The following is a 13,613-nucleotide window of genomic DNA, read 5'->3' as shown; positions in this document are numbered from 1 at the left end:
GGGGCCTAATCGCCAAAATCACCATTACATTCATTTGTGTATCTCTGCAATAAATATGTATTCTCACATCAAAACAGTCTCTCCTGATTGAAATATTACTTGGATTGTTCAAGTACTTTGCATTAAAGTGATGAAATGGAGTCTGCATACTTGTTGTTTCATAACTTTTTCACAGACTAAGAAAAATCACCATACATGTAAATGTTCTACTTCTACAGTGTAAACATACAGGTAAAGCGCCTGGGGACACACTGCTGTGACGCCTCCTCTCTCACACACTTACTCACCATTTCCTAAACAAGGAAAAAGAAACGAAAGATAAACCGAGAGCAACTTGGGAGAGTTATGTAAGCGTTTGCGTGACATTGAACTATGTTAATTTGTGTTGAGGGAGGGAGGAAAGAAACAACCCCCCAAAAAAACACCCAGAGACACGGAAGGAAAGACAGGAAAAAGTATGTTGTGGCAGCGGAGGAGGAGGAGGAGGAGGAGGAGGAAAAACACACAGCGAGGCTCAGATTACGCCATCCTCCTCCCTCCCTCCTCCCTCGTGGAAACATTGCGTGAGAGCCTCTCGCTCCACGTCCTGATTATGATTAATGCAGGTAGTACCACACACACACTCAAACCACGGTTCTGACAGGGTTCTGACCCCGGGCCTGCGGTTCTGTGCGAGCCGTTAACACTGCCGTCTGGCTCGTAAAAGGCAGGAGTCACAACCTGGGAAGCTCACAGAGAGCAGCTCCTATGGTCTGAAAAGGCTCCTTACAGCACCGGGAAAACCCTATTCAGCATGGTGCTCGTCAGAAATGTCTAAATAGGAACTATTCAAGCGTGTTGCATTCAAGAGCATCTCTGAAATGGTCTTTGCATTAACGGGAAAACCCACTTTAGCAAGAAAAATGTCTTTACAGCAATAAGATGGGTGTTAATGAGCGATTCAAGCATGTTGCATTCAATGACATGCCCACAAATGTTATTAAAGCACTATTATGGGTGTTAAGTAAATGGTCTGCAAAGGCTAAAATCCCCCCCCTACCTGAAACGCCTCCATTGGACTCCATTGTTTACTTTCAGAACATAGTGACATCACTATGTAAGCCTCACACTTCAATTGGCTAGATCTCCAACACATTGTACGTGATAGGCTAAGGGGCGGGACATCTCTAAGCGGTTGACCAATCTCAACAGAGCCGGCCAGCTGACCAATCAGAGCAGACTGGGCTCTGGTTTCAGACAGAGGGTGAAAAGAGGTGCTGCAGCACAGGCAGTATGAGACAAATAAAGAGCTTTTTGAACATTAAAGCATGGAGACATGTCCCAGTGGAGACACTACATACAAATTAAAGAATTATTAAAGCATGTTGCATTCCATGACTTCTCCAAGCATGTTATTTAAAGCACTGTGATGGGTGTTTAAGGGGATTGTCAAGCATGTTGCATTCAGGAATATCCCTAAAATGTAAAGAACCTTAAATGAATGGTAACGGTGCTTAAAGTGTTATTTTAGGACAAAATGCTAAGTTGATAGTTCTGGTTTGTTTTTCTTTTCTGTGCGGTTAGGTTTTCGGGTGCAGAAGCGGATCAAATATAAAACAAATTACTTGCGAGAGGCGTGTACAATATATATTTCCAGTGGTGGAAGTAACTAAGTATATTTACTCAAGTACACTTTTGAGGTTCTTTTCTTTAGTGTTTGAAATGTACTGTATGCCACGTTCTACTTCGCAGAGATCTTTTCTCCTCCAGTTTGTCAAACGTTGTTTATCATATTCGGTGCACTATCTTTGGATAGTAATCTGTGGTTTGGTTTACTTCCTGTTAATAGGTCAAAAAGTGTTTTTCTTGCAATTAAATGAAACCAAAGCCATGACAAAATGTGAGTTTTGAAAGCACCCAAAACAACAGGAAGAGTCTATTTTAAATGTATTTATTTGAGGCATGTTTAGTCTTGCACTAAGCAGACTGTCCATCTGGGGTCATCACAGTCTGTAGTTAGTGATCAGGCAAACGTTCTTTATAGTACCTTAAAGTCCCAAAGTATACAGCCACTTATCAGATCACATTTTGGTGCAGAAATGAACCACTGCCCCATTTGCTCCTGTAAAAAACACTGCCTGACAAAATGAAGTTCCTTAGAGATCCTTAAAAAGGTCCTGAGGAACTAAGAAATCACAATTAAAGGTACAAAGACTCCTTACAGAACCATTTGAGCATTGTTATACACATTATAAATAAAATGTAGTCCAATGGGCTTCCATATTATGCAAAAAGCATGTTCCTACTGCACATAAAACCCTGCCATATTCTCATATTGTGTTTCTCAAAGATGCAATTTGAATATGCATCCGCTTTAAGAGAAATAGACTCAAAAGGAGGTAGCATTATGATTTATACTGATGTGGGGTTTTCCTCCCAGCCAACAGTCAAACAAAAAACAACTCAAAATGCCATTCGCAGAAAGGAAGGAAAATAAATAAGTCAAAAGAGTTTTATAAAATGTGCACACATGAGTCTTGGGAAGCCTTGCTGCATCAGGTGTTATGATTAGATTTTTAATCATTCTGCAGCAACAGTTTTCTTTATGTTCCATGCTGCAGTGCTGTTGGACTTCAGCACCCAGCATTACACAACCACAGCCGGGAAAACACACTTTATGGTCTTTATAGATCCAGGACAATGTGGCTACTATTGCAAACACTGAGTGCAACTTATGACCTACTGCATGAACTCTTATTACCATGTAACTCAGGCTGTAATGCACACTCCTCTGGAGGTGTTTGCACAGCTGTAACTCAGTAAAAAAAAAAACTATTTATCTTAAAAAAGAATAAGAAAAATACATAAAATATTATTTTAATGCAATAAAATCATCAAAAAGTCATTAATGCGTGATGTGGTGTGGAAATAGTATATTTAAATATGTTTTAAATCCTGAAAAGAAGCATGAGTAGTATAATATTTCTAAAATATTACAGTAAAAGTACAGTACGCAGTACAATGGGTCACCAGACCAGTGCCTACAGGGGTGTTAGAGGCATATAGAAAGTACAATAAAAGCATTGTGCACAAGCTTTTTATGTACCCAATACACACTCTGTAATATTATATGAATAACTATAGGAGTATTACACAGTTTTTACAGTTTTATGCTTGTTTACTTACATTTTCTGCACTGGCTTCTTCCGTTTCTTTGCAGCGTAAAGCGACGTGTTCGCCAGCATGGTGAGTTCAACAAAGTAAGGTAAATGAAAAGTGGCTTTATCCCGGGTTTTTAGGAACAAGTTACCGGTACAACTCGGTAGATTCACATCCCTCAAACAACAAAAACGACCAAAATAATAAAAAGTATGAAAAATGAGACGTAAAATCCCCTTTACGTCGTCGCTTGGTTCGTTTAGAAAACGTCCCTCTACGCACTTTATGTGCTCCAAACTCCCAGAAAACGTCCGCTAACTATCACGACTTTTCATCCTCTGTCGCTTTATGTATATCCACTCCGATTTACCGCAAATACCGTGACTTTTGAACGTTAAATTAAAAAAAAGTCCCCAGAGGATTTTTATGTAAGTCCTCCGCCTGCGCGTCACCGCCAGTGTGATTTGACAGGGCTGCTGGCGCGCGCTCCCGTAGCCGATTGTGTGTGCGTGTGCGTGTGCGTGTGTGTGTGTGTGTGTGTGTGTGTGTGTTTGCGTGTGTGCGTGTGCGTGTGCGTGTGTGTGTGTGTGTGTGAGTGAGTGACACCTTTGCGCGAGCAGAAATATTTAAGGTGGACCAAATGTGGGCCAACTGAGACTAACCACACAGAGGAGGAGGAACTGGAGGACTGCATCTCTACCAGGAGACCTTAAGAGGGAATTTATTTTCTAACCTATCATATTACACTAGAGTTACAATAATTGATGTATTAATACATTTTCATTTGCATGCAAAATGTATTGTTAATATCATTTTTTAAATAAAAAACCACAATCAAATTCTAATGAAATAATAATTATAATAATTATAAGGATACAATTAAAACATTTATATTTTTTATAAATGTAACAAAAATAATTATTATTTATAAAAAATAATGCATAGTTGAACTTTCAATTAAACGAAGAAAGTAAACTGCATAATTAATTCATCTATTTAAAATAACAAATATTACGGTTCATTTAGCAAATGTAATAAATACATTAATAAAATGATGAATAGTGTACACTAGAGCAGTGGTTCCCAAACTTTTTGTGCCCAAGGCACACCAAAGGACAAGTAAAAATCTCAAGGCACACCTATTGTGCAAAATAGCCCTTATAACACGTGTTATCACTCATATCATGTAAAATATCTGTAAATGTGCATAATTATTTACTAATGCCAAATAAAATGTGACAAAGACAACTATATTACTCATGAAATATTTATTAACGGAATATTTCAGAAATTAAATTTGAAACTTTATCAAATTAGGCTTCATCAAAGCAGCAACACACTCATTTAAACCAGACAGGTCACAAAATTAAAAATGAGTCAAAGACTCAGCAGAAATTCAGCACAGAGAACTGTCAATGCAAGGAAGCTGCACTGTCTATGGGCCTGAACTACAAATTATAAATGTAACATTTCAGCAATCAGCATTGAAACATGTGCTATTGTAAATATTTTGCCGATTTACAAATTAGTGAGATACATGTGCCTGTCGGGGCGCGCAGATTTTTTTAATCCTTGGTGGCACTGAGGAGAGGGCCACTCTCAAGTCCTGTTCAACAGAGAGCCGTGACCTCCTGTTGTTCTTCATGTAAACCAGAGTAGAGAACCGAATCTTGTGCCGCGGCACACCGTTTGGGAACCACTGCACTAGAGCACTGGTTACAAATATGTGGCTTGAGACCCCTAAGAGGTCACCAAAGCTTCATGATGGGTCACGAGACCATTTTGAAGACAACTTTTTTCTTTTAAAATATACAGTCGGTCTATACATTAGGTTTTCATTACATTTCTGTAAAAACAAAACCTTTAAATGCTGCAGATCTTTGTTGTTGTGGCATCATCGGAAGTACAATAAGTTATTTTTACTTTGGAAAATGTTGAACCAAGGATTTGTTACATTTATTCACAGTAAACACATGCAAACCTTCCTTAGGATTTGTTAAATAACTACTAAAAAGCATTAACTTGAAGCACTTGTTGAGCAAAGTGCCTGAAGGGTTGCTAGAAAGGCCCTTCCTGCATGCAGCATGTTTGACCGAAGAGCTTTTAGACATGGCGGAGCAGAGAGTTCACGAGTCGTCGTCAGAGTTTGGCAGCGTGTTTACTGCTGTGTAAATGCCACCTCTGCATGTCGCAGTAAAACGCAGCGCGGCCTGCGGTGGTGCAGTGGAAAGTCACCGCAGCTCTGCAGCATGTTTCCAGCTCCGCCAGAGATTATACAGCGGTGCAGTTTAGTCATGGCTTGCTAATGATGAGGAGCAACTGGCTTCTTATGCCCCCTCTGTGAGTCCCTGCAACACATTCATAATCCTGCTGTCAGACTTCACTATCATTGGTTTTAAACTGCCTGCTGTAAATCATTCTGTGAATGTCTCAATTAAGAGCAACCACTGCTCGGCTCCATTAGCAATCTCCAGATCACAGAGATATTAAATTAAAGCTTTGCAGGCCTAAATCAAACTGTCATCCTCCTCACAATCAAGCAGCTCAGAGGACGCTGCAGACAGAAAGAGCTCTGTGAAAAGCCTCGTAAAGAAAAGGAAGGAGAGACGGTGTATTCAATCAGAGTGTATTTAAACAAAGGTTGCATTTTAATAAGGCCAGAGGGTGGCACATCGCAGATAGCTGTTGATTTAACTGCCGTGTTGAGTGATAAACAAAACGTCCTGCCATGGCAACATGCAGCTAACAGTTCCCCCTCTGCACAGTTGTATACGCAAAGCATGCACAAATGAGAAGTATATTTAATCACAAGGGAAGAATAAAATAATGGCTTTATATAAGATTCCTTTGTATTTGGTTAGCTAGCGCTCCAACACATTGTACGTGATAAGGGGCGGGACATCTCCAAGCGGTTGACCAATCGCAGAGCAGACTGGGCTCTGGTTTCAGACAGAGGGTGAGTAGAGGTGCTGCAGCACAGGCAGTATGAGAAAAATAAAGACCTTTTTGAACATTAAAGCATGTCACAGTAGAGGCACACAGCACAAATATGAACCTGAAAACGAGCAGAATATGTCACCTTGAATTTGTTACTAATTTAAAGAGTGTCTTCATCAACATATCTTTGGTGTATTTCTGCCTCTTTGTAGGTGAAATATAATGAGAAAGCAGCCATGAACCAATTGTTCTGAACTTCAAACTCCAAATAACAACGTCTCGTCATAATTTCCATGCAGAAGAATCCTGATGCTTGACACTTCGTATTATTTACAACAGGGATTTTGGAAGTCGGCAGCGCCTTACACAACTTGAACCCTCATGAAGAGAAGTCACAAATGAAAAAAACTCCAGTTTACTTTACAACCAGTCAGATGTTGGATGACAAATATCGACTTATTTCTCCCTGACGTCGAAGTTGTGTGCCTTTCAGTTTCATAGATTTGGTTCCTGGCGTGCTGCAGCAAGTAGCTCACCGAAAACAAAAACATGGTAATATATCACGCCGACAAAGAATACAATGAACAATACAGGAATATTTCAAACTTATGACCCTGCTAAAGCTGGTTCTCCTCTCCCTGACAGAGCGTAGGAGGACACGGGGACTGACTGCCAAATTACCCGAGCTTTGGATAAATATGTACATGCACCTTGGCCGTTTCATCATTCTACCAGTAAACGCAGAGTGAAGCAACAGGGGACAAACAGAACCCTTTACCTGGAGATAAGCTGCACTGGAAACTGTACATGGAAAATCTACAAAATGACTGGTTTTTGTTTCTCTCTTGGAGCACATCTCTGCAGCAGGTTCAACAATCTGGCAGAAAGACTGTAAAACAAAGAGAGGAGGCCGGTAAAGCTGCATATTTTTTATCATGAAGTGTATATCAGCTGCTTCTTGGAACATTTCATGCAGATTGTCTCATAAAAACAACATGTTTTTGTCTCTCAGATGGTACGTTTCCGCCTGTTCCTCCTCTTCTCCAAAATATGAAACGGTACAGCGACCAGGTCGAGAGCTCTCAGACATACGAGGTCTCAAATTAGCATCCGTCGCAGGGATAAAGGATGTAGATCAAGATATGATTAAAAGGTTGCAGCCTCTCAAAATTACAGGCCTGCTGCAGTCTTGTTATTTTCCACGTCAGGTCCTCCGGGTCAGGCGGGGCTCGAACCGGCGTTCCTCCTGCAGCTCTGGTTAGTGGTGAGGCAGACGGAGGACACTCAGCGGGCTGCAGCGCCGGTTAATATCCGGGACAGGCGTGTTCTGGTAAATCGGTGGCAGATGTTGGCATAAAATGGGGATTTTCAGCGGTTAGTTTGTACCAAAATGTGGATAGGAAGTAAAAATGCTTTTCATTACTGGTTCAACATGCTTTTATTATAGTTCTCCACCAATACTAAGAGAAGGGAAAATCCCCAAAAAGCACAATAGGGCCCCTTTAAATAAAGCCTCTAATGGAAAGGCCCCTACATGCTAATTACTGAGCGCCACATAGGACACTTTGTTTGTGGAGAGTTTATTAGACTCAATTTAGCACCACGCGTTGTCAATAGTATCTTATAATGTGTTAGGCTTGAGGTGCATTATTGTTCAATTTGAGAGGGTTTCGAAGAAAGAGAGGGTTTAACACGTTCAAAATGTGCAGAAATTAAGAAAAAAGGGTTTAGTTTTGCTCCAAAAAGTGAGTTTGAATCTCAAACAGAAGCTAAAAGTTGCTTTATTAGCACAACACAAAAAGAGTGTTTTATTCCTATTCTCCAAAGTCACTCACCAGAATGAGTTAGGTTACGTTAAACCGCTCGTTCCTGGCCCAGTGTGACGTTTAAACTGCAATTAAGGAATCAGACTCTCATTTACTGAATTAACTGCAATTATTTAGATTCATTTGCAGGTTAATGATGGATTCTCACACCTTTACGAGGCATTTGAGCAGGAAATCTGGGTTTGTTCCAGTATAAGTTGTATCTGTGTCTTGTGGCAGTTTGTGGCTTGTTTTATTGTGCCTTTATAGTTTATTTACTGTGGTTTTATTGTTGTTTATAAGATGCTTTCACCATGTGTTTGCCACGGGAAACAGCTGCCTGCTATCCCAGTTTCACTCAAGGGAAAATCAAACTCAACTGAACAGGCTAAGAGCATGGATTTGATAGCTCTTTGTGTCAAAAATCCATCATTTGTACTGATGTTTTACGAACATTTTTGTGCAAGTAATATTTTGTTACAGCCATTGCGAGGTTAACAGTCAAAATAAGGTGTTAACACTGCAGAAATGATCCAAACACAGCCTTAAAATGTGGTATTTTATTTAAAAAGTAAGCCTGTTAAAGTGAGATAATCACATTTTTCTTGTGTAAAACTTAATAATTCAGTAAATCACATTATTCCACCTATTTTACTCCAAGAAAGTGTCTTTTTAATCCGTTTTCAAAGTACAAACTCCAATAATGGTGTGTTTCTCACAGACCTGTGTCATATATCATGTTCTCATGACCTTTAGCTCAGTCCCTGTTTACAGGATTAGGCTGCAGAAGTTGACAGCTTTATGAAAAAAGGTGCCATAATCCTTAAAGAAATACCTGTGGTATTAGACGTCATGTTTTGTATTATCGCCTCTTACAGCTGCATCGAAATGTCACGGCTGTGTGTTTCTTTGTTTGGATTACGTTTTATTCAAAGGCTCGAACATGATCTTTCAGGAGATGTGATCAATTATCTACAGACACTCAGCGTCCTTTCAAAATAAAATAACTTTAATGCTCTCTTTACTCTTATTTAGCGGCAAAAACCAGGTCAACATTTATCCAATTCTTTGATTTATGAGCATCTCTTAATCAGCTGCACCACATGTTTACTGTTAATTAGTGAGTGTTAGCATGCTGCTAATGGCTAATGTTAGCATGCCGCCACCCTGTCTTCTATGGGGTTTAAAACACATGGTTAACATTGTGAGTGAATGTGGAAATGCAACAAAACTAGTTGTCAGCAGTATTAAGTGTATTAAGATGCAAAAGGTGACAACATAATGCTGGAGGTTTACTTGAAACGGTAGAGATTATGATTAGCATGCAAAGAAGATGAACGTTGCATCCACTTGCAGCTGATAACATTTCCCTCAAACAAATTGCTAACGAGCCACAGGAGCAGCTTTTACGAGCTATACTGTTCAGCTGTGAGCCGAGGGAACAGGAGCCGATCTGCAGAGGCTTTTTAGAGGGTTTTTAAGAGGTTTCTCTGAGGTTTTTAGAGGATTTTTAAGAGGTTTCTCTGAGGTTTCTCGAGGGTTTTTAGAGGTTTTTTAGAGGTTTTGTGGGAGAGAAACTCCCTCTGGAGGTGACACAGGGATTTTAGCCTTTGCAGACCATTTACATGCACCTATATAACACACAGAAAGCATAATAAGGCCTCTTTAACATCCATATCTGTGTGTGTGTGTGTGTGTGTGTGTGTGTGTGTGTGTGTGTGTGTGTGTGTGTGTGTGTGTGTGTGTGTGTGTGTGTGTGTGTGTGTGTGTGTGTGTGTGTGCAGCGATATGAAACTGAATCACAGTGTTGTTGAGAAACACAAACGTCCTCTGGATAAATAACAGAAACCTCATCCCGACCTGGAAGCACAGATTTGTTTTCGCATATTTATTTGGACGAGCGTTTAATCCATCATCCCGCCGTGTGACTAACCGAGCATGCTGGGAAATGTTTTTGTCAGCCGTGATACTTTCCCAAAGTTTTTGTTGATGAATCACTTCAGAGGAAAAAAAAAAGTCCTGGAAAATGAAACTGTTTTTGAGCAGGAGATGGTATGAAAGAGAGCGTTCGAGGCGCGGAGCCGGTCCCAAACTAATTAACTGAAAAGTCACTGTGAAGACTGTTTGTACTGATTTACTGTTTGTGGTGGTCGACCTCCTGCCATTTTAATAACTGAAATTTGTTTTAAATAAACATGTTTTATCTTATCCTGTTCTGTAGGTCATAAAGCACTTTTGTTGACATCGTAAACATTGAATGAATGAACTCGATGGCTTTCTTTTTGTCTTCTATATCGATGTGTAATGTTAATTAAACTGCATTTACAATGTAATGTTGAGTGTTAGTGGTCCTAACTACACGTTACACTGAGAAAAATAACATATGATTAAATATAAATATAAAATATAATGAAGTAAAACAAACATGAACTATGAAGTTGAAATTCTGTTTTTTCCTCCATGTACAGATATGGGTACATGTAAAAAGAGAATATGTACAAATAATAATTTGAAGTTAATAAGATAGAAGTAATAATAATTTAAAAAAGACTACACGTACACACACTCACACTGGGAGAGCTCCATTCGCACGCAAAGGTGCCGCTCTCTCCCTCTTTGTTCCCACATTCTCTGGTGGTGACCTCACAGTGTGTGTGTGTGTGTGTGTGTGTGTGTTTGTGGTTTTTTTGGAAGACCGGCCCTTGGATCGAACTCCGCCAGCCCCAGACTATTATTATTGCTGCAACACACACACACACACACACACACACACACACACACACACACACACACACACACACACACACACACACACACACACACACACACACACACACACACACACACACACACACACACTTGACTCGATTGGCCTCTCTGCCCATCTGGGGTTGATTAAAATCACCACTTCCCTATACACACGCACACACACACACATGTGCACGCACACACACACACACACACACACACACACACACACACACACACACACACACACACACACACACACACACACACACACACACACACACACACACGCACACACACACACACACACACACACACACACACACACACACATACACTGACATGAGTTGGATGACTGTGTAAATAGTGTGTGTAGTTATGAGCACTCTGACGGCTTATGAACTCAGTCACCCCTCAAAAATAAGTACAATATATCACTTTGAGATGTAGTGGAGTAGTAGTATAACGTACTCAAGTAAAAGTACCTCAAATGTGTACTCACGTACAGTACTTACCAAGAAAATGTACTTAGTTACTTCTGGTTTAGAGAAAAGTGGAGGATTATAACAATGAAAGCTGTAAAAGTGAGGAACTCCATAAAATATATAACATTTTCACATTCCAGTAATAATCTTTTTGGATAACAGACCCTGCAAACCTCCTCTTGTCTGGAATTACTCAGCGTTCGGGGAAAATGTGGTGTATTTAACATCCTTTTCCTTTCCTTAAAACAATCTCCTCTCATTTTCCCCTGGCCACCACAGCGCTGTTATTGAAAGTATTGTTACTGACTGAAAATGGATTTGACAAACAGAGAAAATGTGAGTCACAGAGGAAATTTCCCACCTAAATGTTCCTAGGTTTTATGCTCAAACTTTTCCTCTGAACGTGTGTATTTTTTATGTGCTCACCTGTTCGGATGCTGTCAGACGCAGCCTCATTAAAAACCTAAAGTTAATCAACCATCACATCCAGTTCAAAGCCGCACACGCTGACTCATGTTTAGGTAAAACTAACATCAGCATTTCTGCAGCTGCTCAGCGTCAAAGTCTAGAAAACAGAATCCACCTTTGTGAAGGTACTTCTACTCTACATGACTTTTATGTCACTTTATGCATAAAAGGAGGGGATTATTATTCCTTTCTCTCGACTAATATGATTTTAAAAAGTCCAAATATTTATTATAAACACAGATATTTTGCAATTAATGTAAATTACTAGTGAGTGTAAAGTAGACCTGCTGTTTTACAAAATAATTTAATACTTACATTTTTTTTTTTTTACTTTTCCAAACGCAGTATCAAGGCTGTTCTAGTGTGTGAAAGCTGTGTGTGTGTTGAGTTCATTTGCAGTTCATTAACAAGCGTCACACGGTTTTAATTTGCAGGTTTTATTAGCCGATAAACACACACACACGCACACCCACACACACACACACACACATGCACGTGCGCGCACATACACACACACACACACGCACACACACACACACACACACACACACACACACACACACACACACACACACACACACACACACACACACACACACACACAGACTTGTAATCTACTGAGCAATAAAGCTGTGAGTAGGAGGTGTGTTTAATGAAGTAACATGACCTGTTACAGGATTAAAGATTATAATTAATATCTAATTACTTTCCCCTTTGATTAATTTACAATTGATTTGTTCCCTTTTATTGTTATTGATCATAAATCTAATTGAGTATTGAATTCATTTTTTTACAACTGTTTATTGCCGTTTGCTCTGAAACGGATGATTTGGCGCCATCCTCTGGCTACTGGTGGTATTACACCTAGAAAAACTAGCTTCACATGTTGCCAGTTTTTTACTGTCAAACTTTAAAATATTCAACTGATTTAAGTCTAAATAAATGTTTACGACTTTCCTGCATTATATTTATTAAATGTATTGACTTTTTTAATTTAATTATTTTAATGTTATTCTACTTCATATCTCTACTTTACTATATTTCAAATACAGATATTGTTACACGTTTGACTCCACTTCATTTATTTACTTTCAAATTGACATTTTACATTAAAAAAAATTGTTTCATTTAATATTACACATTGTTAAAGATTAGAAGTAAATAAAGTAATTAAAATGACAGGCTGTGTAATGTATATGTAATTTAATTTTCCCTTTTTCAGTTCTAATCTCATGATTAAAAAATATATATAAAATACATTTCAACAGATTCGGTTGAAATGTATTTTATGTATTTGTTTTATTTTGGAAAATGTGTTAAATGCCTTTTGTTTTAATAAAATGATCTCCCCTAAATTAGACTTAGCATTTTTTTAGTGCAGTACCGTTATCTGACCGCCAGAGGGCGACAGTACAACGTGTCTTATGCTAAGGGCTTTTAAATGGCACTAAAAAAAATACTCTTTGTGAAAATTCTTTAATAGAAAACATTTGAAAACCAACATTATTTAAAATTGTTACATGTAGAAAAATCACAATAAAAATGTGAAAGTGCTGATAATGTAAGTAGTATAGTGAAGTGTCACATGTCAATAAAGTAATTAAAATGACAGGCTGTGTAATGTATCATTTAAGTTTCACTTTTTCAGTTTTAATCTCATGATTAAAAAATATATATAAAATAAATGTCAACAGATTCGGTTGAAATGTATTTTATATTTTAATTTTATTTTGGAAAATGTGTTAAATGCCTTTTGTTTTAATAAAATTATCTCCTCTAAATTAGACCCATTATGTTCATAGCATTTTTTGCATGCAGTACCGTTATCTGACCGCCAGAGGGCGACAGTACAACGTGCCTTATGCTAAGGGGTCTTAAATGGCACTAAAAAAATACACTGTGTTAAAAAGTGTCCAAAAATAGTGATGAAATTAATAAAAGTCAAAGGACTCGAACTCATAAATACATTTTCATACAAAGTGCAGTAGTTTTTGGCTCAATAGACATTTTTCTGACTCCTATATTAGGACCA

General features: G+C 38.7%; 1 protein-coding gene across 1 annotated transcript in view; it reads right to left on the bottom strand.

The window, feature by feature from the left end:
* LOC117499211 (aryl hydrocarbon receptor-like) overlaps nucleotides 1–3,583 on the bottom strand; it is a 37,861-nt gene extending 34,278 nt beyond the window's left edge. Inside the window, exon 1 of the mRNA XM_034151587.1 lies at nucleotides 3,166–3,583. Within this exon, the coding sequence (XP_034007478.1) occupies nucleotides 3,166–3,224 (59 nt within the window). The 5' untranslated portion in view covers nucleotides 3,225–3,583. The remainder of the gene's footprint in view (nucleotides 1–3,165) is intronic.
* Nucleotides 3,584–13,613: the final 10,030 nt, after the last annotated feature.

This window comes from Trematomus bernacchii, unplaced genomic scaffold, assembly GCF_902827165.1.
Source record: "Trematomus bernacchii unplaced genomic scaffold, fTreBer1.1, whole genome shotgun sequence".
Classification (NCBI taxonomy): domain Eukaryota; kingdom Metazoa; phylum Chordata; class Actinopteri; order Perciformes; family Nototheniidae; genus Trematomus; species Trematomus bernacchii.
The sequence above is the reverse complement of the archived record's forward strand: the minus strand, read 5'-3'. Positions and strand labels throughout refer to the sequence as shown.